Source organism: Tachypleus tridentatus, chromosome 13, assembly GCF_004210375.1.
Source record: "Tachypleus tridentatus isolate NWPU-2018 chromosome 13, ASM421037v1, whole genome shotgun sequence".
NCBI classification, from domain to species: domain Eukaryota; kingdom Metazoa; phylum Arthropoda; class Merostomata; order Xiphosura; family Limulidae; genus Tachypleus; species Tachypleus tridentatus.
The window spans coordinates 49,914,987-49,942,797 of record NC_134837.1 but is presented as its reverse complement, the minus strand read 5'-3'; the positions used below and the strand labels follow the sequence as shown (position 1 = coordinate 49,942,797).

General features: G+C 34.3%; 1 protein-coding gene across 2 annotated transcripts in view; it reads left to right on the top strand.

Moving 5' to 3' along the window:
- Positions 1 to 3,393: 3,393 nt before the first annotated feature.
- The window catches only part of LOC143239981 (protein singles bar-like), a 39,088-nt gene continuing 14,670 nt past the window's right edge, over positions 3,394 to 27,811 (top strand). The window contains exons 1-3 of one of the 2 annotated variants that reach the window (XM_076481701.1): positions 3,394 to 3,660; positions 12,812 to 13,012; positions 13,667 to 13,801. In XM_076481701.1, the coding sequence (XP_076337816.1) occupies positions 3,541 to 3,660; positions 12,812 to 13,012; positions 13,667 to 13,801 (456 nt within the window). In that variant the 5' untranslated portion in view covers positions 3,394 to 3,540. The remainder of the gene's footprint in view (positions 3,661 to 12,811; positions 13,013 to 13,666; positions 13,802 to 27,811) is intronic. The other variant, XM_076481702.1, reaches the window with a different exon arrangement.

Below are 27,811 nucleotides of genomic sequence, written 5' to 3'. Positions count from 1 at the left end.
CAATACACATGAGCATGACACTAGTGACAAGTTGGAAGGGCAATATTTGAACTATCAAACTGATACTTTCTCAGAAACTTCCTTCAGTTGAATGTTGACAGGTTTTGGGTTCAGCTGTCTACAGTCAAAGAAGTGGAAATGGCAACCAGAAGTATGACATTCTGTGTAGGGTTATGCTTGGAATTCTTACAATCTTCTATTCTAATGCTGACAGTGAAAGGATATTTAGTTTAGTGACTAAAAACAAAATCAAGTTCAGACCAAACTTGAGCTCCTTAGTTTTGAGCAGTGTTATAAAACACAAGATGTGAATGCAGTCAAATGAACAATGTTGTTGTAACTCCCAACCATCCAGAAACATTCTCATGAAAGCAAAGGCTGCAACAGCTGCAAAACTATTACAATAAGTGTCATAAACATGATATAAAGTGCTCCTTACACAAATACTTTTTCTGCTTACTGTTTGTGCATGTTCAATGTAGTTTTACCAGTATGTTTGTTACTCTGAACTAAATAAGACATAATTTCAAAATAATTTTTGATTTATTTATTAAATACACAAAACACAGTCATAAATGAGCAATCTTTATCAGTAATAAATAATAATAGTTATAATAATAATATAATAATAAAAAGCCTAGAGAGATTGGTCAGGCCTAGTAGCCGCGAGTGATATAGGGCTCTGTCTACAATCATTACTCTTAGTCATTTGAAATAGTTGGCATCTCTGATGTATTATATCTACCATATACTGTCATTACATTTGCTTAATACATCTTGTGTTAAGCCTAGCTCACATTTTGTGTCAGATTCAGTAGTCACTTATAATAATATAAAGAGAGGTCGTTTTGTATTTACTATTTAGGTTTTTTTTTAATAACAAGCATTCGAAAGTCTTAAACTATTTCACACTTATTTCGTAATAAAAAACTACTTATATACTTAAAGACTGTTACTTCCTCATAGGAACATTGGTTAGAGAATATGATTTGTCCATATGGAACATGACCTGGAATGGTCAGGTGATTTAGGTATTCAACTTGTAATATGGGGTAATAGGTTTGAATTCCCGTTATACCAAACATGGCCATTATATATTACGGTCAATCCCACTAGTTATCTTCCCTCTAGTCTTACACTATTAAATTAGATAGGGCTAGCCCACATAGGAGACAAATAAAATTGCGTGCAAGACAAAATCAATAGAAAAACAGCATCTGGCTGTGATAATGAAAATGCTGTGTTTGCTTGGTATGAAGTATCCCTGATAACAGCAGTAGTGGAACTAATCATACCTGCCTCTAAAGCTGTTACATTTAGAACGTTGGGAGACAGTGGAGAAAAAATTATAATTTGATTTCATCATCAAACACCACTGTGAAGAGGCGAATTGAAAACCTGCAAGATAATGTTAAAAACTAGCTAATCAAAAAAGTGCACGAAAGTGGATATTATATTTCGCAATCAGATGAAAGTACAAATGTTTCTGACAGTGCTGATTTGCTTGAATTCATACGGTATGAAACCGCTGGTAAAATTAGTGAAGATTTTCTTTTCTGACAGCCATTGCCAACAAGTACTACTGGTAAGGTTGTTTTTAATAGTTTGGATGATTTCATAATTGCAAATGAATTTGGGTGGTCAAAATGTGTAGGAGTGCTATATGAGGAAAGTACAGAAAAATGATCATCTTCAGGTTATCAAGAAAAATGGTTTATTTTATTAAAGCTCATTCTTTAAATTCACATGAAGTAACCGGCATGGTTAGGTGGGTTAAGGCGTTCGACTCGTAATCTGAGGGTTGTGGGGTCGAATCCCCGTCGCAACAAACGTGCCCCCAGTCGTGGGGGCGTTATAATGTTACGGCCAATCCTACTATTTTTTGGTAAAAGAGTAGCCCAAGAGTTGGCTGTATGTGGTGATGACTAACTGTCTTTCATCTAGTCTCGCACTACTAAACTAGGGACGGCTAGCGCAGATAGGCCTCGTGTAACTTTGCGTGACATTTAAAAAAATTCACGTTTTTAACGTTTCTTTGTGAAGAGATGGGTAGTGTTTGTTAACAATTATTCTTACATTTTCAAGTGCTTCGGTTGTCTCGCAAAAAAGTAACTAACGCACTTATTTGTGTTACGTGATGAAATGAAGAATATTTTGTGGGATAAACATTTTAAGGAAGCAAGTATTTCAATAATTTTTCGTGGCTAGCTATGGTGGCATATTTGTTACATATATAAATGGCATAAATATGAACATACAAAGGAGATCTGTAATTATTTTTAAAGTTGAAGATGAAGTGAAAGCTATGGTCATGAAACTAGACTTGTGGTTAGAATCTCTTCAAAAGGGTGTGTTTGAATAATAATTTTCAACAGTCAATGATTTTCTTACAGCGCGCGATGTGACATTTCTCAAGAAATAAAAAACTTTATCATTTATCACATGCAGAGTTTGGAGATCAGGTTAAGGGATTAATTTCCTCCACCTATTGGGAATTATGGATCCATTTAGTGTAGATGTAAAAAGTGTAAAATATTTAACTGCAAGTGAAGAAAATGGATCCATAATTCCCAACAGGTTAAGAGATTAATTTCCTCCATCTGTTGGGAATTATGGATCCATTTAGTGAAGGTGTAAAAATTGTAAAATATTTGACTGCAAGTGAAGAAAATGGCTTGTTAAACTTTCATGTGACACCTTGCTGAGATCACATTTCATTCAGTACAACATATTGTTAGTTGCATGTGGAAAAAATATTACCCTGATTTTGCACCCAAAGCGCTAAGGTATTTAATGTCACTCCCAACTACATATTTATGTGAGCAGATTTTCACCCAGTTGTTCTATATGAAGTCAAAATAAAGAACCCGCAACAATATGGAACCTGATTCATGTTTAAAACTGTTTAAAATTAAACTGGAAATCCAAAGAATATATCGTATCAACAAAGCAACATGAACCATCTCATTATACAGGTTTTTATCACTGCTGCTTTTCTTTAATTGCATTCTCAGTTATATACGTCTTTTACTCGATAGTGAAAAATGGGAAAACGAGTTAAAACGGAACCTTTCAGCAACACTGGATCTGTGGTAAAAAATAATAATGAAAGGGATTGATCCTTGATGGTGAAAAGGTTGGAAATCATTGTACTAAGCATACACCTAGGTATCCAACTAAGTAGGTCTGGACACACAATTAATAGGAAACGAAACAAAAAACGCCCTGTTGCATTTACAAATAAAATCATCGAAGTTTAGTGGACATAACACCCACAGACCAATTAAGCGACTTTGCTCTTGTAAATTTGAAACAACATGTGTACCGGAAAACGTTTATCATTAGTAACGTCACGTTTTCAAGGAAAATAACCGGAAGTGAGTAAAGCTCTTTCGTTTAGCGAAAAATATCTTAGAATATGCAATAGTTTTAGTTTATTACGGATGTACAATATTACCAAATAACCAGGTACTCCAGTTCTGTGACTGTAGAATTTTTGGACAAATCAGAAGTCCGGCTTTTCCTTACTGACTTCAAAGAATGTCCTCGAGCAAAGTAGTTGTAACTCGCAGGACAACGACCAATAGGCGGCCTTTGTCGTTCGCTCTTCACACTGATTACGTCAAGTCCACTCCAGGCATTTTAAAAGCAGTGGAGACGGTAAGATAATAATAGTTGAATTTAATCGAATAAACTACATAAATTCTTATTTTTAAAAATAAGCTGTTTGTTATTCACTTTTTGTGTAAAGCCATGCAAGAGCTAATTTTGAACTGACAAACTAGAGGGAATGCAATTAGTCAAGAGCCTTGTTCACTAACTCTTGGGTTACTCCTGTCTGTCCGAATATTGGACTTGATCTTTACTCTCATAACGTACCAATGGACCCAAAGTACCGAGAGTGTTTATACGACAATGGATGTGTGAACCTGAACCTTCGGATCCACAGATAGAACACATTAACCACGCCACGCCCAACGGCAGGGCATACATTAAGCGTTACGTACTCTAAACCATTTTATTTTATCTAATTTGTTTCAGCAATTTATATATTAACGTTAGGCTAAGTTCCGTTAGGCTGTTGTTTACTATATTATACTTTGAATAATATAAAAAAAGAACATGTTTCTTTCACCAAAGCTTACAAAAGTATTTATAGCAAGTGCACGGTGATGCAAAAATACGCATATCGATGAAGTGATATCGTTCATGATAAGATGCTAAACTGTTAACCTCCAATCATCATGCCACAGCACAATCTGCTCACACAAGTAATTAAAAAAATCATCAATATATTAAGAGTGTACTTTAAAATGTGGAAGACCTACTTTTATTTCATCAATAATATAATTTAAAAAATCATCAATATATTAAGAGTGTACTTTAAAATGTGGAAGAACTACTTTTATTTCATCAATAATATAATTTTAAAAAATCATAAATATATTAAGAGTGTACTTTAAAATGGAGAAGACCTACTTTTATTTCATCAATAATATAATTTTAAAAAATCATAAATATATTAAGAGTGTACTTTAAAATGGAGAAGACCTACTTTTATTTCATCAATACTATAATTTAAAAAAATCATAAATATATTAAGAGTGTACTTTAAAATGGAGAAGAACTACTTTTATTTCATCAATAATATAATTTAAAAAATCATCAATATATTAAGAGTGTACTTTAAAATGTGGAAGAACTACTTTTATTTCATCAATAATATAGTTTAAAAAATCATAAATATATTAAGAGTGTACTTTAAAATGGAAAAGACCTACTTTTATTTCATCAATAATATAATTTTAAAAAATCATAAATATATTAAGAGTGTACTTTAAAATGGAGAAGACCTACTTTTATTTCATCAATAATATAATTTTAAAAAATCATAAATATATTAAGAGTGTACTTTAAAATGGAGAAGACCTACTTTTATTTCATCAATAATATAATTTAAAAAATCATCAATATATTAAGAGTGTACTTTAAAATGTGGAAGAACTACTTTTATTTCATCAATAATATAGTTTAAAAAATCATAAATATATTAAGAGTGTACTTTAAAATGGAGAAGACCTACTTTTATTTCATCAATAATATAATTTTAAAAAATCATAAATATATTAAGAGTGTACTTTAAAATGGAGAAGACCTACTTTTATTTCATCAATAATATAATTTTAAAAAATCATAAATATATTAAGAGTGTACTTTAAAATGGAGAAGACCTACTTTTATTTCATCAATAATATAATTTTAAAAAATCATAAATATATTAAGAGTGTACTTTAAAATTGGGAAAACCTACTTTATTTCATCAATAATATAGTTTTAAAAAGTCACAAATATATTAAGAGTGTACTTTAAAATATGGAAGACCTACTTTTATTTCATCAATAATATAATTTTAAAAAATCATAAATATATTAAGAGTGTACTTTAAAATATGGAAGACCTACTTTTATTTCATTAACAATACTTCTACACCGTCATTTAATTTTTGTTGATAAAACAAAGCACTTCTTTGGTTTTTAACGGTTGTCTTATTTGTAAACAAACTTTAAGATGTTGAGTAAGAAGATGATCGATCAGAATTTTTCCTCAAATTTAACTCTAGTGTTTTGAGTTAAAGTTTGACATTTATTTCCTATATATGATAACTGTGTTATCTTAATTAACATAAGTTATTAATATGAATTAATTATGTGTTTTCTTTCAATCTCCTCACAAAAAAAGTAAGTCTTCTTACTGACTTTACATGTATTTACAAAAGGGTAAAAAAAGTTTAATTGCATAATCATTTCTTAAGCAAAAATAACGTCTGCTTAAAGCCATCCAACATAAATCAAAGTTAAAAGTTAACATAGTAAATTAAAAGCAATCAATGATATAAAACATTTGTAATGGTTAGATTCATTCTTTTTGGGGGCGCTCTTGCTTTTATTGTAATTCTGATCGTAACTCACAAAGTTCGGTCAGTTTGTTTATTTTGAATTTCGCGCAAAGCTACACGAGGGCTATCTGCGCTAACCGTCCCTAATTTTGCAGTGCAAGACTGGAGAGAAGGCAGCTAGTCATCACCACCCACCGCCAACTCTTGGGCTACTCTTTTACCAACGAATAATGGGGTGGATCATCACATTATAACGTCCCCATGGCTGGAAGGGCGAGTATGTTTGGAGTGATGGGAATTCAAACCCTCAACCCTCAGATTACAAGTCAAGAGCCTTAACCACCTAGACCTTCTATTGTATTAACTGTGGTATTCCGAGAAGTAAGTGTGCCTGCTTCTATGGGCACGATAAATAGATCTACCATGTTAAAATTCTTATATCTGGATAGTTCAGCTATATGTCAAAAACTTTATTTGAGATAAACTAATTTTAACGACAAAGGGTTATCTATTCTCAGGATTCCAAAACACACTAAAAGTATACTTTATACTTTGGCTTAGACTTAATGACCTCAGGTGAAGAAGGCACTTGCCAAATTAATTGTACCATTATTTTTCCTGAACTATTTCTGAAGTATAAAATAATGCAATTATTTTGGTAATTGAGCCTTATTAACAGGCTTCTCACGAGTCAGTGATGATTGTTTTCATTGAAAAAAAAACTATCCAATCTGGGTATTATTAACTCGAACTTAAATTTTTTATATATTTTTATTTGCTAAAAAGAATGTATTTTCTGCACTATTTTAGCGTTGAGACTGCAAAAAAATGATTTCAAGTGGTAAGGTGACCCCACCAATCCAAAACAAGTGTACACTATGAGTGAAATGTCTCGAACAACATGCAAATATAAATAAGAGAAGATGATCAGAATACTTCAGTTATGGTCGTTGTCGATTTTCTTGTGATGACTTATCTCCTGAAACAAAACTAAGCCGAAAACGTAGTGAGTTTGAGAAGGAAATAAGAAGAAGAGACACGTTGAACACACAAGGAACCACCATAATGTTTGTGATAAAAACAATCCTGAAGTTAATAATACATCAATGAGGAGGAAAAAGAAAAAATACGACTAGAAAATGCAGCCTGTGTAATGTGAAGGCTGCTGTCGAATGTTTGGATTATCATGAACAATACGTGCGGATTTTCCATCAAAGAAGGGACTTGATGATATAAAATCATTCTCAGATATGGATTCCACTAACGGAAGATTCGTTCTTTTTTGTGTCCACATGCTTCAATATGTGGAAAATCTTTTGCTATCGAAGGATTCGGATGAGATTGTGTATGCTATTGGGGCACGTATCAATCAAAATGCGGTAATGAACGATAAATTGTTGGACAGCATGTTGAAAGTACAAGAACCTTAGAAAGTTATTTTAGCTTTGATATTGGGATATCACACGTTCGAAAATATGCTTGAGGAGATTTTTAATTTTGGTAAGAAAGTATTTGAAACAGTTTGCCAGAATTATCTCTTGTTTTCTTCAGGCATGGAAATATAAGATCGGATTCAGACTGTCCAAAGATATTTCAAGGAGTACCTCAAAAAAAAACGTCGAATTAAATTTATCTGTGTGAAACATCAAGTTGCTTTCATGAGGAAAAAATACCTTTGTTTGTTCTTAAGAAATTGTAAAAGTACGTTTATCCAGATTATCTCGAGGAATATCCATGTAGAGTAGAGCCAGTGTCGTGTGGCAATGACAACATATAACTAAGAAGCCCGAAAAACAGTCGATTAGGCGTCTGGAATTCTGTCATGTGAAAACGTGGAAATACTTCAGAGGATCGTTGCTACTGTGGAAGATGAAACAGATTATGAAATGTATTGGAAAGCCATTGAGCACTACACAAAGTATCAGCACTACAAGCATATTGTTACAAATAATTCTCTCAGTCATGAGTTCGAATGTGTGTTGCAAGGTGGTTGTGATCGTACTATTGGGCATTGTCAATTTTCATTTCAGTTTTGGATTTCGTCAGGTAAAACGTGAAACCAAATCATCATCCTTTATTGAAAGATTGTCTTGAGAAATTCAAGGTTTACCTTGGTCACAGAATTCGAGTTTTCAATGAAAGGAAATGCATTGTTAACATTCACGCCAACCTAAAACAGGATGAAGCTCTAATTGTGGTCGATTACAAAATAAAATACGAATCAACTTATTTTTGAAAGAAAAAAAAAACACTACACAAAGAAAGAAATTGCATGGCATGGAAGCATGATATACATACGAAAAAATGAATCGGATATCAACATTTCATACTACGATCACGTCTCTTCGAGAGATACTAAACAAGATTATGTGATACTTTTATCGATATGCCATGGTGTTGTGATGTAGCTGAAGGATGATTTTCCATACATTCGAAACATTTATGTTCAACTGAACAATATAAAACGTTATGAAAATGGCGTATTGTTCTTTATGATGTTGCTTATTAGCACCAAATACAATGTTCTTAAGAAGTCATTCGTACACACAGAAACGCAACAACATCAATGGTAATTTCACTATTACATTAATGGTATCATTTGTCATCAGGGGTTTCAACGTAATCTTGTTCAAGGAGCTTTCCTATATAATGCAAAGCAATGTAGGTTTGGAGAATGCCGTGGTTTTCTTATATTTCTTGAGTCGAGCCGTAGTTGAGACTTCAGTTAATACGATGCACAAAGTTGCATTTGGATATACTGGAAAGCTGAAGCAGTTCAACAAGGCCATTACTGTCGATGGTGAGCTTCAAACCAACAACCAGTGACAACTGATGTTCACGATATAGGCAATCCAGTGTTTACTTCGCCTTCGTTTATAAGTAATAACAGAGACAACAACGACAAAGGCTCAGTACGACCAAGTGGTTATGGCGTTTGACTCCCCGTCACACCAAACATGCTCGCCCATTTAGCCATGGAGTGTTAAAATTTACGGTCAATCCCACTATTGTTGGTAAAAAAAGTGCCCAAGAGTTGGCAGTGGGTGGTGATGACTAGCTGCCTTCACTCTAGTCTTACACTGCTAAATTAGGGACGGCTAACGCAGATAGCCCTCGTGTAGCTTTGCGCGAAATTCATAAATAAAACAAAACTATTCCCCGTTCGTTCATTTGACCCATCCCTATATTCTATTACCTGCAGACATCATTTCCGTCACATTTAATCTATGGCTTTTGTATTTGCAACAATGTACAAACCTTGTATTCCTTAGTCCTGATCATACCTGAAGAAGACAGACTAGGATTATATTGAAACACTGTAACAGATTTTCCGTTGTACATTTATTTTAGTGCCACCGCGTGTTCCCATATAGTTTTCTTTTTGCATGTGACATATATTCTTGACTGTGTATTGCGCCAGTTCCGGCTGTTTTTGAAGTTTGTAGATGATTCTTGAAAGTGAGAATCAATAATATTTTTTTTATGAAAACGCACTAGAATATTCTTGAAATGTCGAGAAATTCCCATGATTCTTATATAAAAAGCGACCCGCCGAGAGACAAATAGATTGTTATTATTGGACATCTTCAATCAGTGTGCTATAGGCCTCGGAAGCGATAATTGTGATTAACACCTATTAATCGGGAAACTTTAGAATCTGACCAAGACCATTTATAGATTTTAAACATTATAAATCGTTCAACTTCATCGAATTACTTTAAACGTTATAATTTACACGAGGACATTAAATATCTTTCTCGGTAAGAAATGAACTTGTTAGCGGATTTAAGCTAAACAAAAACCAAACTAAATAGCTTGAGTGAGGTACAGCAATATCAATTCAGAATTAGTTTGCTCGTCATGGGTCTGGATCGGCCATAAAATACTCTCTTCGATACCCGACACAAGTTTCTGAAAAATTATTGTATATAAACCATCATTTGTAATAACTATTAGTAATGACAGTTATTATAAACTGTATTGTTTTTATTTGTATAATAATACAATTGTGTATGTCCATCTCGTTGGTAAATGCCACATATATTAACATTTAAGATTTGTTTTAAATTCAAATTCCTAATTTTCGGTTATTTTAAATAGTAATAGGTAATGTACGTAATATAATAAATCGAAAACTTAGCCGAAATAAGTGTAAAGCATAACAACATGTAATATGATCTACCATCGATAAAACATTTCCTTATATTTATAAATCGTTGTTTATCTACCCATTACACTATGTAACACAAATTTTGTTCCTGGATAGTATATGTTATTTCTTAATTGCTTATGTTGTAAAAGTACAGAAAATAGCCATTATTCCCTTCAAACTTTGCTTTTTGTGACCTGGATAATGAAATTTAGAAATTAACCTGTTTTCTATGTAAAAACGGGCAAATTTTCTTTTACGTAAGGTCTAAATAAAACAATATATGAATTAAAATTTATATGTATTTGTAATACAGTTATACAACAATGTTTAGAAGTGAGTAGTTTTTGAGAATTGCGATTTTAATGCAAAATTCACGTATCAACCGCCAAATGTAGTTTCCCATCATGTTTTCGTTATACGCTCCTTGGTAGCGGCGTTCCAAGTCCAATATATCTTGGTAGAAGCGCTCGCCTTGCTCCTCTGAGTATGCTCCTATGTTCTTGAATTTATCAAGATGAGCGTCAAGGATATGGACTTTCAGGGACATCCTGCAGCCCATTTCGCCGTAGTTCTTCACCAGAGCCTCAACCAGTTCCACATAATTTTCGGCCTTGTGATTGCCCAAGAAGCCTCGAACCACTGCGAAAACCTGCCCCAAGCGTTTTTCCTTCATACTGAGCTTCTTGGGGAATTCTGTGCACTCCAGGATCTTCTTTATTTGTGGTCCAATGAAGACACCAGCTTTGACCTTTGCCTCAAACAGCTTAGGGAAGAAGTCTCAAAGGTACTTGAAGGCTACATACTCCATATCAAGAGTTGCGACAAATTGTTTCATAAGACCCAATTTTATCTGCAATGGTTGGAACAACACCTTCTGGAGGTATATGACATTGTGCCTTCCCACAGAGAACTTGGTCTGTTGTGGCCAATGCTTCCTGTTGTAGTGTGTTGCGGTGTTCCTTCTGTCCCAAAGGCGAGGATAACAGGGAAACTTGATAAAGCCTCCTTGGAGAGCCATCAGGAATGCCACCATTTTGAAGTCTTCGATAACCTTCCAGCCATACTCATCATACTTCAAGGCTTCTAGCAGGTCTTGATGCTGTTGTATGTCTCTTTGAGGCGCACCGAATGTGCCAGGAGAAGATATGGATACTTATTCCCGTTATGGAGCAGCACAGCTTTGAGGCTTCTGGATGAGCTATCAATGAAGAAGCGCTACTTGTTTGGGTTACAGGCAATTCCAATTGCCTCGCACAGACCGGATACATTGTGGCAGAAGCAGACCCCATCTTGACGAGTGAAGAAGCTTGAAAAATGTCGTTGACGCTTCCTCTGACTTGCGACATTCTTGACAATTCTTGTAAGTTCGAGAAAATTTTCTATCAGCTTCTCAGCACTGAATCTACTTGGAACGTTCTGGTAAATGGGTAAATTTGAAAAGTTCATTACCCAGGTCACAAAAGCAAAGTTTGAAGAGAAAAATATGTTTTTTCCATTTTCTTTAGGCATAAGCAAATAGGAAATAACATTTTCTGCCCAGGAACAAGAAAAAGTAAAAAAAATTGTTACATAATGTTATTAATCCTATATGTGGATATTGTTACTACTTCTTGGTACAGAACTGAGGAAGACAATCCTTTAGATGCAGATTGTTATTACTTGTTACCAAACTGTTAGTTACAGTCCTTAATTGAAAATATTACTGAGCCAAATAAAAGAGCTTTAATTTCAATGCTATTGTTTTACATTACTGGTCTGTTGAAAACAAGGAAAGTAATCGTGATTTTGACATTATTACTGCTTTTTTACTTACACTGAAAATTACAAAGCAACGTGTTTTAAATCATGTTTCTATCTTTTGCTATTGATTTAGGAAAATATTCCTGAACGTAAAAAGTGTTAGTTTTTTTTTTATTTTATAGCGCTAGAAAATGAAAGTTAATTGTTACCTAGTGATTAATTTCTAGAAAAAACGTACTAGACCCCTGTTGAGGAGTATTGTATGTGAGCAGATTTGAAGTTTTGAAAATACAATTTAAATGCTGTTGAGTTTATCATTTGGGATGCTACTAGAGTGGAATAATGTAACCGACTACTTCAACTAAATATCAATAATCAATACAATACAAGCTGTCTTAATAATGATTAAAGTATTTCAACTTATTACAAACATATCCAGTGGCACAGCGGTATGTCTACGGACCTACAACACTATAAACCGGATTCTGTAGCTTTGTGCTTAACTTCAAACAAACTTCTTAAAGAAATCATCCAAAACAAGTTCCGTGTCTCAGCTCTGTAGAGATCCAGTAAAAATTAGGCAACGTGGTTGCTATTCCTTTCTTACTGAACTACGCAAAGCAGTCTTGGTTTGAGTATGGTTTTTGGGCCCAGCATGGCCAGGTGGGTTAAGGCGTTTGACTCGTAATCTGAGGGTTATGGGTTCGGATTCCCGTCACACCAAACATGCTCGTTATTTCAGCTGTGGGAGCTTTATAAAGTGACGGCCATTCCCACTATTCGTTGGTAAAGTAGTAGCCCAGGAGTTGGCGGTGGGTGGTGATGACTAGCTGCCTTCCCTCTAGTCTTACACTGCTAATTTAGGGACAGCTAGCGCAGATAGTCCTTGAGTAGCTTTGCGGAAAAAAAAAATAGTATTTTATTACTTTTATTGTTACAAAGGAAACAGCCTTGAATTATTGGAAGACTCGAGTTTAAGTTTTTAAAATGTATACAAAATGTTTTCTGTGTGTGCTTTTCAGGTATTAGGAACTATATCTTTTGGACTGCTCGCTTACTACTGCCAGCCTTCTAACCCTCTTGCTAGGAAATGGTTTGTTGCCGAACCAGCAGAAGCCTTCTTTTTTATGACAACGTTTCTCTGCGTCGTGATAACGCTTCTTCTACTGTTGTCTTACATTGTGTCTTTTCCGACTGCGTCTTTCATTCCGAAAACACTTTTTGTAAGTACAACATTTCAACCTAAATAATTTATTTATATTACTGAGTTTTTGTCTTCCTCTTTTTAAGGAGCTAATCAGGTTTTTAAAACTGAACAAATGTTTGGATATTTTGTACGCTAATTCGAGTAAAAAATCTAGGAAACTACAGCACGTGAACAACATTTTATTCGAGAGTATGTAACTAAAATCATGAAAAGTTCAGGTATTTATGAAACCAGTGTTAAAACTAGGATTTGAGATCAAATATGAACAGATCTCGTTGAGTGCGTTATGAAACATAGAATTTTACATGTTTTCATGTCATCTAATAAAATATATTACAAATTAACAACATTTTTAAGGGGAACCGCTGCTTTTTTTTTCCACTTCGTGTAATTCTATAAATGTTTATGACATAAAAATGGTACTATGCATTAAAAAATGTCATATCTTTATAAAGTACTTCCTATATGAGGGAAAATACTCAGCATAATAAACAGAACTAGTCAGTATTTACTTTCTTCATTATAATTGTGTACTAACGACGTCAGCTCGTCAACTTAGAAGAATACAGAATTTTACATTTTGATTCTTAACATACTATTGTTCAAGTTATGAAACAAACATGAGATGTAATGTGGACTTACGAAACTGAATTATTGTTCGAATTTTCAGGAACTTCTCTACCATTGTGTGGCCTTTATTTTCTATCTTTGTGGCAGCTTGAATGTACTGATACTAGTTGCAAGTCACAATGAAACTGATTACTGGAGAAACAATTACGGATTCGAGGGAAAGATAACCGCAGCGGTAAGTCTTTATATATATAATGAAATAAATAGTTTCGATACTACTATGTACTTTAATTAACTGTTAATAGGCGATTAAAATCAGCACTATAAAATATCTGTCATCGCCTTAAAGTCGTAATATAACGAATATCGTTTGTGGTAATAACTTCCAAATACGTTTGCGTTATCCCATCTACCACACAAAATATAATCGCCGATGTTAAACTAACCAGTAATCATGGACAATCAATTAAAGGTGTTGAGTTGAGTGTTTACACTCACAACGTCAACTCTTACTGTCTGCCTTCCTCTGTTTGCAACCAGTTCTGGGAAGGCAGTTACCCTTAAAGTGTCCCAAAATTCCTAAAGTAGAAATGAAATGAAACCACCCTCATACTTATAGTATATATCACTCCTAACCTCTGTCCATACAAAATAAATAAAATAATAAAATATCTTAAATAAAATGATCTTACTAGATCTCCAAGTCCTACCTTATTATCTATTATGGGAGTTTATACTCCCAGCCTCCTCAAATCGTCTTAAATTTATTCAAGGAAAACACAAGAAAGCCGAGACAAGACCAGCTACTTGTGATTAGTCTTTAAGTCTCAATATACTGAATAAAATTATAAAAGTAGCTATCTACTTCTGGTGACAAAAAAAAAATAGTATTTTCTTATCGTAAATTTATTTATTTGTTTTCTTTTATTAGAAACCTCTTCGAGGCCCGACATGGCCAAGCGTGTTAAGGCGTGCGACTCGTAATCTGAGGGTTGCGGATTCGCATCCCCGTCGCGCCAAACATGCTCGCCCTTTTAGCCGTGGGGGTGTTATAATGTGACGGTCAATCCCACTATTCGATGGTAAAAGAGTAGCCCAAGATTTGGCGGTGGGTGGTGATGACTAGCTGCCTTCCCTCTAGTCTTACACTGCTAAATTTGGGACGGCTAGCATAGATAGCCCTCGAGTAGCTTTGTGCGAAAATCAAAAACAAAGAAACCTGTTTCTGATAAATAGTAATAAGTAAAATATATGTTGGGGTAAAGGTAAAAATAGAAGAAAAATAGATTGATTCTGAAAATGTTGGTAAAATTATAGACTTTACTATTGAAATACACATAAGTTGACAAAATTTATAATAAAACAATTATATGAAGTGAAAGATAAAAAGTTTAAGTAATTGCCAAAATATATTTTAAATTTTGAATTTAAACATATCCAAATAAAAGATTTAATTTAATTTAAATTAAAATGAACCAAATACCAAAAAATAATCCTTTAATAAGGAAAAATCCTATATAATTATAGATCTAAAACACAATTTATATGATCACTTAGCTGTACCTTTCTTAATCCATAAGTGTTCAAGAAAACAGTTCCCAATTAAATTAGTTCAACCTATAGCGTTTCAAACATGATAAACCCACAGGACCTCTTATCTTCAAATACAAAAAAAAAAAAAGTTAAATAATTTAATCCAATAGAAGTTGATGAATTATCTTGTTACTGTAACGGTAATAAATTTAAGGACAGTTTTCACAATCACGAAGTTGCAGGTAATTTAAAGGTTATCAAGGCCTGGGACTCTTAACCGATATAGGAGAATGGCACTAAATTCAGCATCTTAAAAAAGACTAAAAGATGTGAAATCTTCAAAGATTTGAAAAATATTGATAACTTCACAATATGGCTGAAAGTATGTGGACACTTTCTAATTAGTGGGTTCGGCTATTTCAGCCACACCTGTTGCTAACAGGTGCATAAAACCAAGCATACAGCCATGCAATCTCCATAGACAAACGTTGGAAATAGAATGGGACGTAATGAAGAACTCAGTGACTTTCAACGTGGCACTTTCATCGGATGTCACCTGTCCAACAAGTCAGTTCGTCATATTTTTGCCCTGCTACAGCTGTTCCAGTCAACTGTAAGTGCTGTTACTATGAAGTGGAAACAACTAGGACCAACAACAGATTAGCCATGAAGCGGTAGGCCATACAAGCTTACAGAACGGGACCGTCGAGTGTTGAAGTGCATAGCGTGTAAAAATCGTCTGTCCATTGTTGCAACACTCACTACCAAGTTCCAAACTGCCTCTGGAAGCAACGTCAGCACAAGAACAGTTCGTCGGGAGCTTCATGAAAAGGGTTTCCATGACCGAGCAGTCGCACACAAGCCTAAGATCACCATGCGCAATGCCAAGCGTCGGCTGGATTGGTGTAAAGCACACCGCCATTGGACTCTGGAGCAGTGGAAACGCTTTCTCTGGAGTGATGAATCAGGATTCACTATCTGGCAGTCTAACGGACGAATCTGGATTTAACATATGCCAGGAGAACACTATCTGTCTGAATGCATAGTGCCAACTGTAAAGTTTTGTGGAGGAGGAATAATGGTCTGGGACTATTTTTCATGGTTTGGGCTAGGTTCTTTAGTTCCAGTAAAATCTTAATAATACAGCATACAATGACATTCTCGAGAATTGTGTGCTTCCAACATTGTGGCAACAGTTTAGGGAAGGCCCTTTTTTTTGCAGCGGGAAATGTCCCCGTGCACAAAGCGAGGTCCATAAAGACATGGTTTGCCCAGGTTGGTGTGGAAGAACTTGACTGGCGTGCACAGAGTTTTGACCTCAGCCCCATCGAACACCTTTGGGATGAATTGGAACGCCGACTGTGAGCCAGGCATTCTCGACCGACATTAGTACCCGACCTCACTAATGCTCTTGTAGCTGAATAGAAGCGAATCCCCGCAGCCACGTTCCAAATTCTAGTGATATGTCTTCCCAGAAGAGTGGAGACTGTTATAGCAGCATAAAGGTGTTCAACTTCATATTAATGCTCATTGTTTTGGAATGAGAGTTTTAACAAGCACATATGAGTGCAATGGTCATGTGTCCACATACTTTCGGCCATGTAGTGTATCTTATCAATATAAGTAAAAAAAACCTAATATCCTCCATGTTCCTTTTTCAATGGAAATTACATTTCATCAGTTCTATAAAAATCGATTAAGAAATATAAATTTATGTCAATAAGAAATAAATATTTCTTTCAATATGTTCACAAACAAAATTTAAAAAATCAAGATTAATTTATTATTTCCATGATTGATTAGGCACGATGTAATTTTGGCTTAAAATACAAAAATTTATATGCACAATTTTAAGTTAAAGAAATTAATAATACAGGTACTTTACTGAAGATACTTTAAAAACTACTATTATTACTAATATAGAGAGAGCCATTAAAAATGAAATATACATACAGATTATTCTTCTTCTCAATTGCCATTTTAATATGCAATTCAAAAACTGCATAAAAATCCCTTTAAGTTTAAATTTATAACTAATTCTTTAAATACATTTACTAAATATGTCTATTAATATATTTTAGGAAGGTCGAAACGTTGTTCTCTGCTTTATTAGTAAATGTTGGCCCGGCATGGCCAGGTTGGTTAAGACGTTTGACTCGTAATCTGAAGGTCGCGGGTTCGAATCCCCGTCGTACCAAACATGCTTGCCCTTTCAGCCGTGTGGGTGTTACAATGTAACGGTCAATCCAACTACTCGTGGGTAATAAAGTAGCCCAAGAGTTGGCGGTGGTTGGTGATGGCTAGTTGCCTTCCCTCTAGTCTTACACTGCTAAATTAGGGACGGCTAGCGCAGATAGCTCTTGAGTAGATTTGCGCGAAATTCAAAAACAAAACAAACAATTATTAGCAAACGCGTTAATACCCATACCAGTCACCCTGAGATATATTTTTACTTCAAGTGGGTTTCTCGTCATCACAAAATCTGTGTGCTATTCTTAATAATTTAAAAAGTACATCACCATCTTTATATAATCCACAAGATTATGACTGTATTATTAAAAACAACATTCCAGTTTTGGAATATTTAAATAACTCAAAAGCTTCTGGTACGATCAGCTCTGTTTTTACCATGATTTCACTACGCTGTATACTAAAATAGATTTCAGATATTTAGACAGAGTATTCAGTGACTTGTTTGATAATTTTTTAAGTACAGAAATAAACATTCCAAGATTTAAGTTGACTAAAGTTCACTGTAAAAACATACTTCACGTGCGTGTTTATAATAGTTATATTAATTTTAATGAATAAGTATATAAACAAACAGTGGGTATTCCAATGGAAGCTAACTTCTCATCAAAGGGTCAATTCGTATTTGTTCTTTTATGAAAACGCATTTCAGAAACAGGTTTTAAATTCTGATTCATGTATACATGTGTGTACATATATATATATACGTATTTCTTGTTACCTAGTTACCCCCAGTGGCTCAGCGGTATGTCGGCGGACTTACAACGCTAAAAACCGCGTTTCGGTACCCGTGGTGGGCAGAGCACAGATAGCCTATTGTGTAGCTTTGTGCTTAATTCAAAACAAGAAGTTAATTATATAGATGATTTAATTCCTATAAATAACTTGAATTTTACATCAAATTTAATATACTTAAACGAACTTGCAACGGAAAAAACAACAACAATGATGTTCATGTCAGCTACTTAGACTTTGACATTAATTTAGTTGATGGCAAAGATAAGCTGGCTATTTTTTGATAATACAGTGGAATTTAACTTTCCCATTCTCGGTCTACCCATCCCCAATAGTGTTATTCCACGTATAATGTTTTTGTTTGTTTTTGAATTTCGCACAAAGCTACTCGAGGGCTATCTGTGCTAGCCGTCCCTAATTTTGCAATGTAAGACTAGAGGGAAGGTAGCTAGTCATCACCACCCACCGCCAACTGTTGGGCTACTCTTTTACCAACGAATAGTGGGATTGACCGTCACATTATACACCCCCACGGCTGGGAGGGCAAGCATGTTTAGCGCGACGCGGGCGCGAACCCGCAACCCTCGGATTACGAGTCGCACGCCTTACGCGCTTGGCCATGCCAGGCCACGTATAATGTTAAAAGACATCATTGCATCTCAGCTGAAAATAGTTCTAATAGTTTGTAATAATGATAATAATTTTATGGATAATGCTATCTTTTTCATCAGTAAACTATGAAATAATAATCATATCTGTTACAAAACAGCGCAAAAATATTTAAAAATAAATTTTCGATAAGAAAAATGCCTCTTTTTTTTTTTTTAGACCTAGAGGGACAGTAGGCCTTTGCTTCTCGTCAGCCATCACTGGTTTTGAATTTAACTTAATATTCAGGTACTTATCAGTTATATTACCTCCATGGGCTTTCATGTACTGTTTTGTCAGTTTAACCATCTCGACTACGTTTTTTTTTGTTGCTCTCTTCTTTAAAAAAATTGACATGTCCGTTGAGCACGTGATGGGGAACTGCTCTCACTTCTTGCCTCTTTTGAAATGATTTGCTTTCCTCTATGATATTAAATGTTATGCCTATTACTTATACGTCAATTAGCTTCACGCCGAATATTCTCTTGGCCGTGACTTTACTCTCATCTGCTCTTTTCTGTCTTTTCCCGTTCATCTCACACTATTTATATGTTCATTACTTAATTTCTTTTCGCTATATTCTCTACACCAATCAGTTACAAACACAACTTCCAATAATCGTCTGCTTTTAACTCTTATAATAAAAAAAAACCCACAACGATCGTAAAATATTATTCACAAAATAAAGTAATCTATAATGTCCACACTAAGCAGTCTTTTATATCATTGCATATGGAAGGGGTCTTCTTTGAGTTACTATTACTTAGAAAAGTCGTAGATGAGACAGACTGATTGCTTTGTACATTGGGCATCACATAACTTCTCTATTTCGTTTGAAAATTTTTAATAAATCTACGTTTCACTGCATGTGGATAAATGGATCTGTAATGCATATATTGAAAGGTATGTATTGATTTCTGACAAACTTTCGTGGAAAGACTGTAATCGTAATGACGTATTAGGAAGTCCAGAAATGGTAGTCAATGGTATTTTACTTTTCATTTTTCTGTATGTCTCTGCTATTGGGAACTATCTTAATAACTATGTCGCTGAATCACACGCTATTCGGTGTATATACATAGTTTAGTGAATGTATCTAAAAGCTGAAGGGATCAAGACTTATTGTTAATTCTAGAGTTAGATTTGGCAAAGTAACTCTCTCTCTCCCTGTATATATATATATATATATATATAGTAAATTCATTACATGACCGATAGCTGGTGTACTAGATCTGGATCTGCTGGTCATTGTTCTCAGATTGTAAGTATCATTAACTAGAAACCATTCAATACAAAATTAAAACCACCACGTGATTGAAAGATGACGTTTATACTAGATCTGGCGATCCATGTTTTCACTTTCTTATAATATTTTTACATTTTGGGTTATAAAGAAATCTTTTTAAATTCATTTAAGATATTTAATAAATACCGTAAAATGTTAAATAAAAATTAAATAAAAAATATAAATTAATAAATACTTACAAGTATTTGTTAATATAAGATGCATTTAAATCCAAAATTAATTTCTTCTATACAAGACAAATGAAAAGTTTCAGATAGTAAATAATTCTATGTCAGGTAAGAAAGTTGTAACATATTTCCATAGTATGAGCTTCTTAATAGCGAATAATATGTGTTTTAGTTTATACCAGTAGGTCTAAAACGTTTTTAAAAATGGTGCAGATATGTGTGAAGAAAAAACAGTGTACGAGGTAAACAGTATTTTGAAATTCAGCCTCATAGAATATATAATTAATAATTTAGAACATAATTCATAAACTAAGCAGAGTTTATGAAAGCAGCAGAGAATCTCTGGCTCATGACCTTCCATCAACCATAGATTTGACTGACGGAAATAAATTAGTAATTAAAATGCAATTTGTGATGTTGTTGTTTTTACTTTAAAAGTGTTGGTTTTTCTGTTTATTATGCCTAACACTTATGTGGTTATTCCACGATTATACATTTGTTATCCTTATTCTTAAATAGTGTGTTACATATTTTCGATAATAAAAAAAATTAATATAATGTGGAAGTGGATATGATCACACAAAAAATCTTTAATTGTGTTGAAGATACAGCGGTTCCTTTCCGCCCTGGAGGCTCAGTTGAAGTAGCTGTTACACTAGTTTAGTTGAGTTGATATCGATGAATTAACAAGCTCTTAAAAAATTAGAAGTCGAGTACCTTTTAAATAATTTTATTACTAATAACATGAACTTAAAACATCTGTCAAATAGTAGTGTATCTGATAAATATATTGTTCTTATTCTATAGGTGATCGGGATGGTGAATAGTGCTCTATATTTCTTCAGTGCTTTCTTTTCATATCGATCCTTCACTCGAAATTGAAAAATCTTTCTCTAAAAACTTTACAGAAAGACTGACAAACAAAGACCAGAATAAGAGTGCATCATTTTAAAAGGAACGTCCATTCACGTGTTTCAAGCTTAAAAACTAAGAAAATAAAAGTCAACAATGCTCTTTTGTAGAAGAACATGCCACCTTTTCAACACTGATCTGCTTTCAATTTTTTGTTTTCAATAATGTTGTTGTGAAGGGCAATGCACTGTCTTTTTAACAATATTGTTGTATAGAACATGTCGCCTTTTAAACATTGATTTACTACAACTTTATTGCTTAACGAAACGTCATTTCATCCTAAATCTACTTCAAGAACCTTTTCTGTAGAAGAACGTGTTAATTTTCAACACTACACTTTTGATGAAGAACTCTTCAATATTTCTTATACAATGTTGAATAAAGTCTCCATATTAAAAAGTTGCTACATAAATTCAGTCTAATACAATTTATAATAACCGTTATTACTAATAGTTAATACAAATGATGGTTTATGTACAAGAGTTTTACAAATGTACAAACAATATTGAGTTTTGCATCTGGTTTAGAACTGAATATTTTATCGATGGTACTAGAACATGACAAACAAGTTCATTCTTAGTTTGATATTGCTGCACCTCGCTCAATCTAACTAGGCTTAATTGGACTCACACTGCTTACAAGTTCACTTCTTACCGATGAAGATATTTAATGTCCTCGTAGAAATACTAACGTATGAAGTCACTCACTGAAACTGAACGGTTTGTAATGTGCGATATTTATAAACGTTCCTATTCAAACTCCGTAGTTTTTTTATTAGGCGTTAATCACAATTATAGCTTTATAGGCATATAGCATACTGACTGTAGCTGATCAACATTAAAACAATTTATCTCTTGGAGCGTCGGTTTTTATATATCAATCACGCGAGACCCTTAAAAAGTTACCAAAGCTCGCGACAGTACTGTCAGTCAATAGTATTATATACGCATCTAGTACATTATTTATTCTTACGCACACAAACGCTCTACACATTTCGAGAAGAGGCGAGACTTGTGCAATACACAGTCAAGAATATACGTCACATGCACAAAAGAAAAGCACACCGAAATAAACACAGACACTAAAATAAATGTACAACATTAAATCTGTTACAACTACTAATTGTAAACTTCTTGTTTTAAAAGTGATAAACACAACATTTTAGACCTCAGCAACAGCATCTGTTAATCCATCAAATTCACTTTAAAATGTTTCGCCCCTCGAACTTTTATATTACTGTAATAAAACAATGTTCTGTCAGCAAAGTATGATAATATGAATTATTTTTCGCTTATTTATTCGCTATTTTTAAAGTAAATTATAATAATTACGTTGTCAAAGCATATATTTAATACTGTGAGTAATTAACACCCATTCCTCTGATGATTAAAGCTTTCTGAATCAATTCAAAATGTCACAGTTTCTTCTATTTGTTAATAATTATGAAAAATGAGAAAGTCTTGGAAGTATTTTCAGTTTTAGATACATTAACACTATTTTCAGCTTTAGATACATTAACACTATTTTCAGTTTTAGATACATTAACACTATTTTCAGTTTTAGATACATTAACACTATTTTCAGTTTTAGATACATTAACACTATTTTCAGCTTTAGATACATTAACACTCAACTGTGGGAATTTTAGAGCTGTAAAAATATATATTTCCAATTTCGTCGAAATTAGTCTGGCAATTACAATCATTCTATATTTGCCAGACATTTAGTTCTGATATTTTCTAAACGATTTTTGACATAATTTAATAAGCTAATAATTGTCAGTTAACGTACATGAAGTTATTGTTACCTTACCTTTCGAGAAAATATAATTTTGTGGCTCCTCAAACCTAAATATCTAATGATAATGGGTATAACAGTGTTTATAATTATAACGCTCCTGTATTTAAATGCATTAGCAATATAGTTGTAATTTGTAATATCAATTGTCTCTGTATGAGTTGACTGTAACGTTTTATTGACTGTATTCTTTGTGCAAATTGGTTCACTGGGAACTAGATATAATGTTGCGTTAACTGAAGTTTAATATAAATTGACTCTATGTGAGTTTAACATTTGGTTGAAAGGAGTCTTCGTACAGGTAAGTTCTATGTGAGTGAATGTAACATTGGGGTTTACTCTTTGAATGTCCACGGTGAATAGAATAATATAAAAAAAACTTACTTTCAAGAGCTAGTTTAGTTATTTGATTTGAATCCATAATGAGGTCATTTTAGTGAAAATGCATTGTACATGATGGTGTCTACAAATTAATAGGCGATTTTTTTTCAATATTGTCTTTTACAAGTTAAACAATTAAACAATCAGAAGCAAAATGTCTCCTGTTAATGAGTTTGTACTTATTTTTTCCACTGGAAATTTAAAAAGATATGTATACATACACAAATAAAGTAAAGTGACCTTCATTTGGTGCCTTTTCGTAATATTTTCCCTTTCACTTAAGGAAATAGAGTCGTTCGTTTTAGTCTTTTCAAGATATTTCTAAAAATGACTGGGATGAAAAAATTGTGTTATCATTATAGTCTTTTCCGTATAAGTAAATCAGTGAAAAGAGTCCAAAATCTGTTTAACACGCTACTGAAGTTTCTAAGTGCATTATCCAACATAGCCCTAACGTATAACACACTGCATAAATATCTGTCAGTGATTGCCCATATTATCCTCCGTATATAGATATGTAAGATATTGCAGATTGACAACATTAAAAATGTCATGTCTTTACAATTTTCGTCAAAAGAAAAATAAGTACATAAATACTGTTTAGTATTGTCAATCTTAGCTGCACCTTACGCGACACGTCGTTTAAGTGATTGGTCATAAAAACAAAGATTCAGTCATAGCTGTCCCTAATTTCAAACTGCTGACGATAAGGATGGTTGACCCGACATGGCCAAGCGTGTTAAGGCGTGCGACTCGTAATCTGAGGGTCGCGGATTCGCATCCCCGTCGCGCCAAACATGCTCGCCCTTTCAGCCGTGGGGGCGTTATAATGTGACGGTCAATCCCACTATTCGTTGGTAAAAGAGTAGCCCAAGAGTTGGCGGTGGGTGGTGATGACTAGCTGCCTTCCCTCTAGTCTTACACTGCTAAATTAGGGACGGCTAGCACAGATAGCCCTCGAGAAGCTTTGTGCGAAATTCAAATACAAACAAAACAAACTAAGGATGGTAGCTAGTCATGAAGTCCTGCTGCTATATAACCATTTTACAGCTGAAAGCGCTGAGTGTGCTTAGCTATACAATGTGGCTTGAGCCTTGGGCCTTCTAACATGCAGTCTGACATATAAATCAGTAAACTGGAGTTATTTCAAACTTGAAAACAAAACAGCAGTGATATTAGAATTACATTAAAACTTAAAGATAAAAAGTTTATATTTGGAAACTGCTTCATTCAAATTTCTACTTTTTTATATATATTTTCATTAAACAAAACTGGACCAACAGAATAGCGAAATATGTTTGTATGGACTTTTTTCCCCTTGGCTTCTGAAATAAAGAGTGGAGCTTAAAATTCCTAACAGTCTGGTTTATTTGTTTTTTATCCTCTTACACCGTTAAGTAAAACTGGAAATTAGCCAATCTCGTGATATCTTAGAAAGTCTCGTCCGGAACTTGGAACAGTTAGGTTTTGCACATGAAGTGAACTAGATGCAGACGATCATGGTGAATCGCGCCCACACACATGTTCCGCAGCTTCAGAGAAGATACTGTTCCATGATACACACAGAATTCCTAACAACCCAGCCTGGTCTCTGCAAACTGGGAGAGGTGGTAAGTGAAAAACAAAATGTGAGCATGTGAAGGTAATGTCTTGTCTGAAGGTAGCGTTAAAACGTGAGATCTGTTTTCAACTATTAGACAAACTGGTGGTGTTTCCGAAAGCTCTTTATAAAGTTCCGCTAACAAGCATTAGGCAAACATCTATTTTTATCGGTCTTAGTTTTAGTTAGTATATGCGAAAAATAGAAACAGCGATAGCTTACATTAAATAGAACCCTCGAAATCAATTGCTGTTTAGTCCAATGCCAGGACCTCTTAGACTGCTGGCCTAAATAGTTTTCGTACACTCACCTAACCAACACATCTGCTTGTTGTTTCTTCGGTTAAGAAAGCCAAACTTAAAAAAATAATTGCATATAAACATTTTAGTGTTCTTAACATTTAACACCACAGTACACGTTCATACTAAATCTTTTGTTTTAAATAAATGAATTTTTAATTCCAGAGAAAATAAAACATTAACTATTTATATCCTACGTTGTGGCATTATAGCTATATAAAGTAAACGTTTCAGTGTGCTATTATATGGTCTAAATAAAAGTGCGAATATATATATTTTAGCTTTAGTAATGACAAATAGTAAAAAGGAACTCTTTTAAGTTAGTGCGTTAAACAAGCATAAATGTATTATTTATAATTAGATCATAGTTAGTTAGTTATCACCATTAGATTCCATCTAGGAACATAGGACCGCAATCGCTTGCGGATTCTTCAACAAGTATTTAAGTAAGTAGGTTGTTTGCCCACTGCACCGAGCCGTCCCTAATTTAGCAGTGTAAGACTAGAGGGAAGGCAGCTATTCATCACCACCAACCGCCAACTCTTGGGCTACTCTTTTACCAACGAATAGTGGGATTGACCGTTACATTATAACGCCCCCACGGCTGGGAGGGCGAGCATGTTTGGCGCGACGAGGGCGCGGACCCGCGACCCTCAGATTACGAGTCGCACGCCTTACGCGCTAGGTCATGCCAGGCCATAATTAGATCATAGAAAATATAAATGCGGAAAAAAATAGTTTTTAACTGTAGCTTGTTTGTTTTTAATTTTGCTTAAAGCTGCACGAGGACTATCTGCACTAGCTGGCCCTAATTTAGCAGTGTAAGACTAGAAGGAAGGCAACTAGTCATCACCACCCACCGCCAACTCTTGTGCTACTCTTTTACTAACGAATAGTGGGATTGACTGTCGAGCGCCTTAACCATTTGGCCATGCCGGGCCTTAACTGAGCAGTAGCAAAAAATATAATACGCGAATCTGCGTTTCATTTTTTTGGTTTTTAGTTGTAACAAAAGTGTTACCCAAAGAGTAATGATAAAAGAACTGAAATACGTTGCTTAATTACAATGATTCTATCCTATACAAAAGTCATAATACGAAAGCAAACGAAAATAAAAAAAAGTTCATCAATTACAGTTCTGGTATTAACTCAGTTTCATGTGTAATATTATTACTATTTAACTCTGGTTTTCGCCAACTCAAACGATTTTAATACGTAAGAGTGAAGAACCAAAATAGCAGTATCATGTTTGCCGTTCAGGTTTTAGGGTTAACGCTCGAGTCTGCCCTCGTGAGCTGCATGTTCTTTATGTCGTAACCTCCGTACCATGCAAGAAATCTATTTTCTACTCTACAGTTCTTCTCAGTTCTAAGAACTACCGCCGTTCGTAATGAAAATCTTTTTGTAACTTTTTTTAAGTTTCTGAATTAAAGTATTTGTTTCAACTATTCTAGAATCAGTTTGTAAAATGTAAAAACGTTTGAGTCAGTTTCTAGTTGCCACAAAATCCTGTTTTCATTGCAAATTAAACAAATACTGTGAACAAAAAAACAAAAAAGCTGAGAGAATAGAACGATTATAACTCTGCTATGATCACCTAAAACATCTTAACAGCGTCGGTTGAAGGAAATAATTTATAATACTACAGCCTACTTTAATTAAAACATTCAAACTTGTACACATGAAAATGTATCAACAGAACATTGCTGACAAAAAAATTCAGTTTACATAACCTCAAACGATTAAGGCACTAACTCTAAATAAACTTTGCTTTTGTTTGTGCTAATCACAAAGCTACACAATTGGCTATCTGTACTCTACCCACCACGGGTATCGAAATACGGTTTTTATGTTTATAAGGCTCGCAAAAATAACCTGCATAGTAATTAAAAGATAAATGTACGTACTTATAATGCTAAAATCCAAAGTTTGATTCCTTGCGATGAACAAAGCACAATTAACCTATTCTATTGTTTGTAGTTAAACACAACGCTGCACAGTGGGCTATTTGTGCTGTGTCCACAACGGATATCGACAACCAGCCTCTAGAGTAGTTGTTCGCAGGCATAGCTAACATTAGGAGGCTAACATGTTTTGTGGCTTTGTACTAAAACAAGTCAAAGAAGCAAATATTTGATTTGTTTGAATTTCGATCAAAGCTACACGAGGACTATCTGCACTAACAGTCCCTAATTTAGCAGTGAAAGATTAGAAAAAAGGCAGCTAGTCCTTACTACCCACCGCTGACTCTTGGGATAGTCTTGTACCAACGAATAATATGATTCACTATCACTTTATAGTGGCTCCAGCGGCTGAAAGAGCAAGTTGTTTGTTGATTTGTTTGTTTGTTTTGAATTTTGCACAAAGCTACTCGAGGACTATCTGTGCTAGCCGTCCCTAATTTAGCAGTGTAAGACTAGAGGAAAGGCAGCTAGTCATCACCACCCACCGCCAACTCTTGGGCTACTCTTTTGCCAACGAATAGTGGGATTGACCGTCACATTATAACACCCCCACGGCTAAAAGGGCAAGCATGTTTGGTGCGACCGGGATGCGAATCCGCGTCCCTCAGAATACGAGTCGAACGCCTTAACACACTTGGCCATGCCGGGCCGTT